The sequence below is a fragment of the Dreissena polymorpha genome, chromosome 2, assembly GCF_020536995.1.
Source record: "Dreissena polymorpha isolate Duluth1 chromosome 2, UMN_Dpol_1.0, whole genome shotgun sequence".
In the NCBI taxonomy this organism is placed as follows: Eukaryota; Metazoa; Mollusca; class Bivalvia; order Myida; family Dreissenidae; genus Dreissena; species Dreissena polymorpha.
Window position 1 is genome coordinate 1,767,685 of NC_068356.1, and position 12,691 is coordinate 1,780,375.

The 12,691-nt window shown below is 37.7% G+C and overlaps 1 protein-coding gene across 1 annotated transcript in view; it reads left to right on the forward strand.

The window, feature by feature from the left end:
- The window catches only part of LOC127865600 (dynein axonemal heavy chain 6-like), a 91,026-nt gene that overhangs the window by 55,492 nt on the left and 22,843 nt on the right, over positions 1-12,691 (forward strand). Inside the window, 12 exon segments of the mRNA XM_052405464.1 lie at positions 228-359; positions 1,856-2,016; positions 2,520-2,670; positions 3,147-3,328; positions 3,609-3,795; positions 4,343-4,497; positions 5,101-5,281; positions 6,438-6,673; positions 7,392-7,554; positions 8,053-8,135; positions 9,041-9,278; positions 9,808-10,110. Of these exon segments, the coding sequence (XP_052261424.1) occupies positions 228-359; positions 1,856-2,016; positions 2,520-2,670; positions 3,147-3,328; positions 3,609-3,795; positions 4,343-4,497; positions 5,101-5,281; positions 6,438-6,673; positions 7,392-7,554; positions 8,053-8,135; positions 9,041-9,278; positions 9,808-10,110 (2,172 nt within the window).

Below are 12,691 nucleotides of genomic sequence, written 5' to 3' on the forward strand. Positions count from 1 at the left end.
CAATCAAAGAAAACAGATTGAATAATATTCCACTTGTTCAACTACAGGATTATTATTTCTGGATGTCTACTAGCCCAAATTGTATACACAGACTACTGAAGTGCAACTTAAGTAAACATTTCTGTTGAATGCTGTCTGATTACAAGTTGAACACACTGAACATTGTTGTATTGCTGGCATGCAATGAGTCTGTGGTCTGACTGCCATGTATGCCTATGTTCCTTCAGGAGATCCACCCTGACTCGTTCACCACCAGCCCCATCCTGTTTGGGGACTACATCAAGATGGGCACGGAGCGACAGGACCGCCTCTATGAGGAGTTCACTGATCACAAGAAACTGGCCGCCATCCTGCAGGATGTACGTATCAAATAGAATAGCAGTATCAGTAAAGGTATCTTTAAGATGGTAATAAGGCTTAGTTAACGAGCAAAAAAAGTAAATTGTTAATAGACCACAAGGAACTGGAGGCTGTCCTAGTCATCCTGTAATTTCGCCGAGCCATTCTTAAACTTACAAATAAAGAATTGACATATAGATCTTAAAAAATATGTTAAGTGTTTGAATCTACGCAAGCAGTAAATTTTTGCTTATCTTTATCAATCATCAAAAATGAACAATTATGTAAAAGAGGCATGTTATTTGATGTCATGTTAAACAGTATTGTACTATTAGAACTAAAGAGTTTTTAGCATAGTCTTTATGTTCAGACTTGGTTGGTGAATACAAGACCAGGAGTCAGCCAATACGAATACCACTGGCCTAAGTGAATCAGTCTTACATTTAATAATATAGAGCAGTTACTGTACTCAAGCAGCACTTGTGCATTTTCTAATAGAACATCAATGTCACTTGATTTATTTACGTATATATTGTTATATTTGTCATTGTTACCAGTATTTTTTTAAAGTATAGAACTAAGCAAGATGTTTCTATTAACATGGTAACTCTATGGATAAATTTTAGTTGTGCTATATAAAAAGAGCACAGGCTTATCTGGGATAAAATCTTATGCCTATAATGGATTTTTGTATGAAAGACTTCCTTTAAAAGAAAAATTCTATAAATCATATATTCCCTTCTGTGATTATCCTGTGTTCAATGCACAAGTTAATCTTGGATGATGCTTTGCACACATGCAATAAGCCCAATTTTCCTTGACCGGGGCTAACTGAATAAACATTTGATTTGCAATAGCTTTATGTAAATACTAGAATGAAGTTATTATTTAAGGTAAAATGCTTCTTAAATTACTATATTCATTTTTGTGTCTCCAGTATGTGAAAAGAATGTCATTTGATGAGGTAACCATCATATTGTACAGTGATCACCAAGTATTGATTATTTTGTCTTGATGAGAGAGACAATAATCCCCTTGTTGAAACTTTGTTGCTGCATGTGATGTTCTGCACTTTGTAAATGTGGTGTCATGCTTGTGTCCACTTGTGTACTTTAGAAGGAAAACATGTACTTATCTTATAAATATACGTATGTGAACCAGCAGAAGAGGTACATTCTAGGCCTTTTAAAAAATATCTTTTTTTGCATTAGTGTTTTTGTGTTGAACATGACATACCACATATTTATTACCAGTAGAAGAAAACAAATGGTTTCTCATTCACAATGTCAGAGGAAAACTAAACATCTTTAACCCAAGTTTTTAGTTATTGAAAGTTGAACATGAAAGATTGTGAATTCAAAATATATAACTTGTAGTCCATTAATATTCATTCATATCTATTAAGCTTCTTTAACTGGTAAATATTTTATTGTTGTTATGATGTATAATCGACTACTTTAGACAGATCCAAATCTAGGTCCATGTGTCAGCTAGCTGTGTACTGTGTTTACTTCAGTATCTGGATGACTTCAACATGCAGTCGTCCAAGGAGATGAAGTTGGTGTTCTTCATGGATGCCATGGAGCATGTGTCACGTATTGCACGCATGATCAGACAGGACCGCGGTAACGCACTGCTAGTCGGAGTGGGAGGCACCGGCAAACAGTCTCTCACCAGGTCAGTACAGTCGATGTCAAGGTCATTAGAAACAGTAAACCAGCTGGTAAGTACGTCTACAGGTTTGTAAAAATAGTCTTACTAGGTCAGAACAGTCTGTCACCAGGTGAGTACAGTCCTTGACCTGGTCAGTAGAAATAGTCCCTCAACATGTCTGTAAAAATAGTGTTACTAGGTCAGTACAGTCAGTCACCAGGTGAGAACAGTCCTTGACCTGGTCAGTAGAAATAGTCCCTCAACATATTACTACACAATATGACAAGGTCAGCCTGCACAGTCCTTCACCAGATAAGTAAAAACAGTCATTAAAGAAAGTGCCATTTGTCTGAGAAGATGGTTTGGCATTAACAATTAGAAATGTTTTATAGAATCACAACTTTAAGATAAATGAAGCAATATCTAAGAAATTTTAACAAAGCAGATAACCCTATCCAATACTAATTCAGTGAAATGTGTATTGACAGGTTTTAAGTTTTCAAGTTCATGTGTGTGTCTGTTTTCAGACTGAGCGCCCACATCTGTGGGTACAGCTGCTTCCAGATAGAGCTGAGTCGAGGCTATGATTACAATGCCTTCCATGATGACCTTAAGAAGCTGTATGACATGGCTGGGGTGAAGAACCAGCACACTGTCTTCCTCTTCACGGACACGCAGGTACACATGCGCTCAAACAGAATGTAGAAGAGTTTAAACAAAAAAGCCCGTTGTCCCACAGTTTTTTAATGTTGCATATTTAATTGTATGAATCTTTTAAATATGCAACATTAAAAAACTGTGGGACATCAGGCTTTTTTGTCAGGTCATATTTCTTTGCCATATTATGCAATGATATTTGATGATGTATGACATTTGTTTAATGGCCTGTAATACTTTATGTGATATCATATGTGCCTTGCTCTGGCAAAACAGGTTGAAAGCATGTGCAAAATGTGTGGTCAAAGACAAGCCTCTGCCGTCAGCGCAGGCTTATCAGTATTCACCTTAACTGGATTTTTTGCTAAGAAAATACTCTCTTTAAACTAAAAACGGAAAGCCTCATTCCTCAGTATCCTGCACAGACTGCACGGGCTAATCTGGGATGACACTTTAAGCACATGCATTAAAGCCCATTTTATATTTGATATTGCCAGATTGTGGTTGAGGAGTTCCTAGAGGACATCAACAACATCCTCAACTCTGGTGAGGTGCCCAACCTGTTTGAACCGGATGAGTATGAGCAGCTTATCATTGGCTGCCGCACTGCCGCCAAGGAGGTGGGCATCGCCGAGGGCAATAGGGACGCCATCTTTGACTTCTGTATCAATCGCGTCAGGTACGTGTTTCTATAAAAGAAGTGCTTGAAGTTGAACGATACAAACTGATGGTGTTTGTGAAAAAGAACTTGTATTTGTTATCAGCGCAGATATATTTTTAAATACTTATTGAATGTTCATAAATATATTCATTTTTAAAAGATCTGCTGTTGTAGTGTAGAATGTAGATCAAAATGAAATATTGCAATGGTTATTTGCAGTTACAATTGTAGCTATCTCTGTTGTGGCATAAATATGACGTGCCGTCCTTACTGATTACAATTGTATAACCTTTTCCAGGAACAATCTGCACACAGTGCTGTGTATGTCGCCAGTGGGTAGTGCGTTCCGTACAAGGTGTCGTATGTTCCCCTCCCTCGTGAACTGCTGTACCATAGACTGGTTTACAGAGTGGCCACGTGAGGCTCTGCTCAGCGTCTCCAAGTCATTCTTTGAGAATGTGCAGATTGGAACAGACGAGATCAAGGTGGGTAAAAGCTTGCAAACGTTTTTGCTTGGAAGAAACTGTTTATGAATAAAAGTGAATTGTGTTAATGTGCAAAGGGGTAAAAAAAGTGTACTTATATGGTTGATAGAACTTCCTATTAAGTGTTTGGTTAAAGATAGCTCTAATTGTTTACAGTTTTATAGTTCCTGTTTATTTTTGTTGACCATGATATCAAATATTGGTAAAGCTATTTATAAAGAGATTCTAGTTTTTTTTATGGCAATGTTTTCATTTCAATTTTTGTTTGACAATTGCATTGTTGATAGGTTAAACTACATGGCTACCTTTGTTTAATTGATTATGTTAATAATGTTGGTCATTATTGAGTTCTTTTGTAAAGCTAGAAGGAAGCTTCAGATGCCATACTCCAAACTTAGCCATGTTGTCATTAATTTTTACCTTTGATATTATCCAATACAATGGGAAAAAAAAGGTTTAACTAACATTTAAAGAGCATAAAACAAAAGGAAAATGTGTATATATTTGTATGATAACCCTGGTATGATTCCTGTGTTTATGTTTGCAGGAGAGCCTGTCAGAGATGTGTGTGGAGATCCACATGAGCGTGACAGACATGGCTGACCGCTTCTACAGGGAGCTCAAGAGGAAGTACTACACCACGCCCACCTCATACCTGGAGCTCATCAACCTATACCTGTCCATGCTTGCTGAGAAAACAAAGTAAGGACACAGGGTCACAAACCAGGACATACACTCCCATAAGAAGATGAAATAATATCAACAATTCCTTGTCTACCACCATCTGTTCAGGCATTTTGATGTTCTCGTAATGAAAATACTGTATTCAGAAAAAAAATTGTTGGTGAAAGTTGATCATCAATCTGCATCTTGTTTTATATTGCCTAGATTGCTTTTTACTTTAAAAAATTTATAACAGAAGTATGTGACCTGTGAACAGGATGCATGACAGTATACAAGCCAGGCCCCGTGTTCACAAAACATTTTTTGCAATCGAAAATCGATTTTGCTTGTCATTGAAAATGGATTTCCATTGTAGTTGATAGGCAAAAATGAAAATCGATGTCAGTTAAAATCGATTTTCGATTGCAAAATTGTTTTGTGAACACGGGGCCAGGCCCGTTTTTGTGAAAACGGTGTATCTATCTATACCATTTATCTGAAAGAACTTGTCTTGAATATTAATTTACTAGTATGTAATTTTTCTATGTGCCGTTAGGCAACGGAAGAACGCCCGATCATACTGTACATATACCTTTTTGTTTTATAACCTATATCAGTAGAATGTATCCTTTGCGTTTCTAGACAACTGAAGAACGCCCGTGACCGTGTGCACAACGGACTGATCAAGCTGCTGGAGACCAATGAGCTGGTAGACAAGATGAAGAAAGAGCTGGTGGCTCTTGAGCCAGAGCTCAAGAAGCGCTCGGAGGACACAAACACACTCATGGAGAAACTGGTGGTGGACCAGGAGAAGGCAGACCAGGTCGGTACTGGATCCTAGTACATGCTCCACATTCAAGATCCACTGTTGTAACTCTATAATTCTTTTCATCTAGATCAATTGATATGCTCTTTATCTAGATCCACTGTTGAAAGCCAATAATGTCCTTTAATCTAGATCCCCTGTTTAACTCCGTTTTTCTCCTAATCTAGATCCCCTGTTTAACTCCGTTTTTTCTCTTAATCTAGATCCCCTGTTTAACTCCGTTTTCTCTTGATCTAGATCCCCTGTTTAACTCCGTTTTTCTCTTAATCAAGATCCCCTGTTTAACTCCGTTTTTCTCTTGATCTAGATCTCCTGTTTAACTCCGTTTTTCTCTTAATCTAGATCCCCTGTTTAACTCCGTTTTTCTCTTAATCTAGATCCCCTGTTTAACTCCGTTTTTCTCTTGATCTAGATCTCCTGTTTAACTCCGTTTTTCTCTTAATCTAGATCCCCTGTTTAACTCCGTTTTTCTCTTGATCTAGATCCCCTGTTTAATTCCGTTTTTCTCTTAATCTAGATCCCCTGTTTAACTCCGTTTTTCTCTTAATCTAGATCCCCTGTTTAACTCCGTTTTTCTCTCAATCTAGATCCCCTGTTTAACTCCGTTTTTCTTTTGATCTAGATCCCCTGTTTAACTCCGTTTTTCTCTTAATCTAGATCCCCTGTTTAACTCCGTTTTTCTCTTAATCTAGATCCCCTGTTTAACTCCGTTTTTCTCTTAATCTAGATCCCCTGTTTAACTCCGTTTTTCTCTTAATCTAGATCCCCTGTTTTACCCCTTTTTTATCTTAATCTAGATCCCCTGTTTAAACTCGTTTTTCTCTTGATCTAGATCCACTGTTGAAAGCCAATAATGTCCTTTAATCTAGATCCCCTGTTTAACTCCGTTTTTCTCTTGATCTAGATCCATTGTTGTATCTCCATAACATGCTCAGATTTATCTGAAGACAAAACTTATTGTTGATATATCTTGGATAAACGAGTTGAGAAAATTTAAGTTTCCCCCTTTTGTATTCCTGTAAGATGAAACTGCAGACCATTGTGTATGAGCTCATATAAATTTACAAGTATTTATAATGTGTACTCACAAAGATGAAAAGTGTTATTTTATGACTTTTATACAAGTTGTTCTTAATATAATCTCTGACTTCAGGTGCGTAAAGTTGTGATGGAGGACGAGGCTACTGCCAAGGTGAAGGCAGAAGAGACGCAGGCAATAGCAGATGATGCTCAGCGCGACCTTGATGAGGCCCTGCCTATCCTTGATGCTGCCATTAAGGCCCTGGACTCCCTGGACAAACAAGACATTGCTGAGATAAAGGTGTTCAGCAAACCACCAGAGATGGTTCAAACTGTCATGGAGGCTGTTGCCATTCTCCTCGGACAGAAGTGAGTGTGAGCGGAATTATTGGAAAACTGGGCTCAATGCATGTGTGGAAAGTGTCTTGCCAGATTTCCCTTTGCAGTCAGCACAGGCTAATCAGGGACAACAAGCACAGGCTATTCAGGGACGACAATGCTGCTTTAATGGAATTATAGGAAGTCTCTTTTAGCCAAGAAATACAGTGAAGGTGGCAAGAGTTACCCTTGATTAGCCTGTGCGTCAACATTTTATGCTCATGTATTACGCCCATTTTTGACCAGAGGAAGGCTTGTTTCAGTTCTAAGTCAACTACACATTGATACTTACTTATGAATAGACACTAGGAAACAAGTCAATCACTAATAGGCAGCAGCTCATGATCTATAGGCTACAACTTACCAACACTTAACCCTTTGCATGCTGGAAAATTTGTCGTCTGCAAAAATGTCGTCTGCTGAATTTCTCAAATAAGCATTTTCTTCGATTTTTTTCAAAGAATACTATCATAATAGCAAACAGTTTGGATCCTGATGAGACGCCACGTTCTGTGGCGTCTCATCTGGATCCAAACTGTTTGCAAAGGCCTTCAAAATTTTGCTCCAGGAATGAAAGAGTTAAGGAAACAAGACTGAAAGAACCAAGTGCCCTGCTTAAAACATTGTAGCTTTTGTCATTGACAATTGAATGACTGGGCCTAAGCAAAGACTATGTGGTAACATTCCTATTTGTATTGTTTGTTTGCAGGACTGACTGGGCCTCTGCAAAGGGCATGTTGGCAGACAACAACTTCCTGAAGAAGCTTATGGACTATGACAAGGACAACATCGGGGAAGCCACCCTCAAGAAACTGAAGAAGTACATAGACAACCCGAAATTCATCCCTGATGAAGTGGTCAAAGTATCAAAGGTGTGTTTTTTATTGTGTTCATTGGACAGTTCCAGTTTGTAACTGTCTCATTAAATTGGTTAAATTGTTATATAACGTTAAAATATTTTCCTTACCATTGACATCAGTTTCAATAACAAATCTCTATGCTGAAATGAGTTACAATTTTTGTATTATAGAACATCGTACGTTCATAGGCAGGGTTGGTTGTAATTCAATTGTTGGAAGATTCTGTTATGATCAAGTGAACCATTGCGTATTTAAAGATAAATGTTACCAGTTTGAAGTCCCTAGAAAATCAATTTAAATTTAAGACCTTTCTTAATGTATTTGAGTATAAAGGCCTTATTACCAACCCTAAGATACTGATTAACAGCAAACAGCATCAAACCTAAAAAGAATGTGGGTTACTATAAGGCTGTTCTGATCTGATGCTGGTTGCATATTGCCATTTGCAAATTGCTTATAAATTGGAAAGGGTTAAGATCAGTTTGATGTGTCTCCCCTCTCTGCCCACAGGCCTGCAAGTCCATGTGCATGTGGGTGAGGGCCATGGAGACGTACGCACACGTGTTTAGGACTGTGGAACCCAAGAGACAGAAGTGAGTGGCTCAAATTAACTTTTTGTCTGACCATTAAAAAATATTTCTATTCTTTAAATTAACCTCACAATGTGTAAAATGTTTTGTCAATCAGATACACATAATTTTCTGTGATGAAAATTTTATGCTTGAATGTTTATTTATCATGTTTATAATAATTCGCTTGTTCTCAATTCTTTTTTTATATTCTAGTGTATGGATGAAAAAAAAATTGTGGATGTTGTTTTTTAGACTGAAGTATTATTTAAGTCCATTACTTAATAATATTTTGTTGCAAGTCCCCATGCTGAAAAAGACTTTGTCTATGTATATATTGTTTGCACAAAGCTGGCGCATATGTGTATTACCAATCCATGAATCTTTTGTTTGTCATATATCCAGATGATCATGTTTTGAATAACTCCTCCTGTGTTTTCAGAGTGACAAAGTTGCAGCTGGAAATAATAATGTGTGGTTCCTCTGTATTTTTGCCCCCTGTATTTACATGCTGGCTAGCTGAGCGCAGTCTTGGCTTGATACATTGATGTCCCCTTTCTGATTGTCTATTCTAACTCACATGCTCATTGCCTCCCCTTGGCTAAAACCTAGAAAGAAACAAATACAGTGATGTCTTTTCCTTTTCTATGTTAACCCACTTGTTGACTGGTTTCCCGTGTTTTTCCAGGCTGGCTACTATCCAGTCTGAGTCTGGTTCCTCACAGTCTATGTTAACCCACTTGTTGACTGGTTTCCCGTGTTTTTCCAGGCTGGCTACTGCCTAGTCTGAGTCTGGTACCTCACTGTTTGTGTTAACCCTAATGTTGACTGGTTCCCGTGTGTTTCCAGGCTGGCTACTGCCCAGTCTGAGTCTGGTTCCTCACAATCTATGTTAAGCCTAATGATGACTGGTTCCCGTGTGTTTCCAGGCTTGCTACAGCCCAATCTGAGCTGGACACAGTGATGACCCTGTTAAAAGAGAAGCAGGCCAAGCTGGCCGAGGTTGAGGCCAAGATAGCAGAGCTGCAGAAAACGTATGACGACTCCATGTCAGAGAAACAGAAACTGGAGAGGAACATCGCCACCACAGCAGCCCGGTTGAAGAGGGCCGCTAAACTCACCACCGCCCTAGGAGATGAGCAAGTCAGATGGGGAGAAACTGTGGAGGTAAGCCAGTTGACAACCTTTTGTTTATGTTTGTCATTTCCTGTCTTTGGGCCAGGTTGTTAAAAATTTTACCATTGGTTCCTTTTTAACCATGGTTTATTGTCTAACCAACCTAGATTTTATCATACTTAGTGAATGTGTAACCAAAATCATATCAAACTATTATAGATAATTTGATCTGCACAAATTAGCCTTTATAGCATATTTAATTGTATTAATGCATGTGAAATGTGTTTTGTAACTTGAAGCATTGTTAACAATTGTAAATACTTTTAATATCTGCCTCCTGGTGGTTATGTTGATATTTACCATTCAAATCTTGTTGATACCCAGCTCTAAAAACTTGTGCCACATGTTTCATATGTAATCTGTTGTTTTTATCAACTGTTTTATGTTGATATTTATCAGTGTTCAAATAAAGAACAAAGTTGTTGTTGTTGAACTTCTGTTTGAAGTTAGTTGAGCCGTGCAGTTCAAATTTGTTTGGACAGAAAAGATTGAGAGACTTCCTTTCTTTCTCTTTTTGCAGCAATTCAATATTCAGATCGGCAATGTGGTGGGTGATGTGTTTGTCTCTGCCGCGTGTGTGGCCTACTATGGAGCATTCACCAGCCTGTACCGCCAGGAGCTCGTGGTTGAATGGACCGGCCGATGCAAGGAGCTCAGTATCCCAGTCACTCAAGGCATGACGGTGGTGAACGTGTTAGCAGACAACTATGAGATCCGCCAGTGGAACAGTGACGGGCTGCCCAAGGACCAGGTCTCCACGGAAAACGCCATCCTCGTGAAGCGCGGCAGACGCTGGCCTCTCATGATTGACCCACAGGAACAGGTACAGGAAAACACTTAAGAAATGTTGCCTTTATTTGTACAAAAAATGCATGAGTGGCTGTTTCAGGCTTGTTTAACTCATTCAATTTACCAAATCTTCACCAGACTTTCAAGATATGTTTGTTCACATATATTGGTTGTGATAAAATCTAGCATCACATAGGGTCCATTCTTTTCCAATAGGCATATATTTCTGTCCATGACCTTGTTAATAATTTGGTCTGTACATTCATTACTCCAAATCATAGTTTCCATGCATGTACATTCATAACTCCAAATCATATTTTTCATGCCTGTACATTAATAACTCCAAATCATAGTTTCCATGCCTATACATTCATAACTCCAAATCATAGTTTCCATGCCTGTACATTCATAACACCAAATCATAGTTTCCATGCCTGTACATTCATAACTCCAAATCATAGTTTCCATGCCTGTACATTAATAACTTCAAATAATAGTTTCCATGCCTGTACATTCATAACTCCAAATCATAGTTTCAATGCCTGTACATTCAGGCTGTCAAGCGGTCATACTTTTTCCTACTTTTTCCTACTATTTCCTACTTTTTCATCAGGATCCTACTTTTTCCTATTTTTTTACCAAATCTTCCTACTATTCCTACTTTTTCATTTTCAATGGAGAATTTATTTTTTTTAAGAGTTAATTTAGTAAACTTGCAGGATGAATGAATCTATGGCATGACTGTATCCCTGTTAATGTGCATTCATCTAGATGAGAACTGACAACCCATGCTGACTGTCTGCTAGCACCTCTTCAGGAGCATAAATATTTATTTCTTATGTAACTTTTAAAATTATTGACAAGTTTTTTTTGAAGTAACAATAGTGCCTTGTTTACTAACTTAGCATTTGTACACTGCAGACTTCACTACCTTACACAGTTCCCAGTGATGCAAGAGCTGAGGGAACCCATTGTTTATTCCAGTTTTATTTTTTTTCCATTGACAACAATTTGACCAAACCTTATGCATGTTTACATGATATTGCTGTTTGGAATGTAGAGATATAGAGATACATGTATTGTATGAGTGGTTATGTAATATGGAATTTATTACACAAGTTATTGGAAAAAAGATAAAACTGATGCTTTGCCGAGTTTTCATCATTTACAAATATAATGTAATAAATTCTGTATTACATGACAACGGATATGATGTTCTATTGATATCATAGGTACATCATGTTTAGTAATTAAAGATAAATGCACAGAGCCTAAATGCCCTGATACATTTTTATGCTCCTGGTAGGGTGGCATATTGCAGTTGTACTGTCAGTCCGTTTGTCTGTCTGTCTGTGTGTGTGTGTCCGTCCGAAAACTTTAATATGGGCCATAACTTTTGCAATATTGAAGATAGCAACTTGATATTTGGCATGCATGTGTATCTCATGAAGCTGCACATTTTGAGTGGTGAAAGGTGAAGGTCATTCTTCAAGGTCAAAAGTTAAAAAATACAATCCAAGGGAAGTAATAAGCTTTAAAAGGGAGATAATTTCTAAACCTGCCAAATGATATATTGAAATTTTATTTCAAAGCTGCGCAATAGTGGGCATTGTGTTTTGGACAAACACAGTTCTTGTCTAATGATGCCATTGCTAGTGAGGTAACTTCAAGGTGTTAAAGCGAAGTATTAAAATTATTAAACGGCATTATTACACTCCCGCAAAGTCATCAATAATGTAAAAGCCATTATTTGAAACTGGAATAAACAATGTAGTGCAACTGTTTCATTGCCCAATCAATGCTGTCATAAAAGATGTCAGGTGATAAGGTCCTATCTCCAGTTGCATAATCTGCTCTGCAATGACCAGTCATTTTGAATGTAACTTAAGTCATTATAACTGCACCCTATTGTCAATTTAAAGGTTTCACAATGTAGCTGTAGCAGAGCATTTACACTGCTTTATATACTAGTATTAATCTTGTACAACAAGTTGGTGTATCACTAAATAAATTTGGTCTTCTGCTTAAGGATATAACATGCACAATATAATTACCATTTTTATATCGATACACAGAAGACCTCTAACCACTTATTTGACGATACACAAAAATGAACAGCATTTAATTACATGTATACTTCTTTATCAGGGTAGCTTTGCTTGAAACTTAATTATCATAGATACACTATAAGTGCTAAAATTCCTAGTGGGAAAACAAAGTTTAACCCTTCATGGATGGAGAAGTTGGACAACAGTGGAAAAACACTGGGATCATGGTGCAAGAGAGATACCGGCAATGAGTTTGCAAGATATTGTACTGTCTGAATGAAGTCCATCTTGTAGTAATTCTGGTGCTAATCAACTTATAAGTCATGCAGATGGATAAAAACACAAGGAAAACATGAAATACATGCATGATAATTCACAAAAGCGTTTGTTTGGAAGTGCCCAAAAGTCAAGCAGCTCTCAGGGTTGTGGGGATAAATCTATCTGTATGCAAGTACATCCATCACACAAGGAACAGGTACAAAAGGCTGAAATCTTCTGGGCCCCTAAGGTAGCTTCAAGTGGGTATCCATACAGAACATGTGATGGCACTCCTGCTCTGTTTCAAGC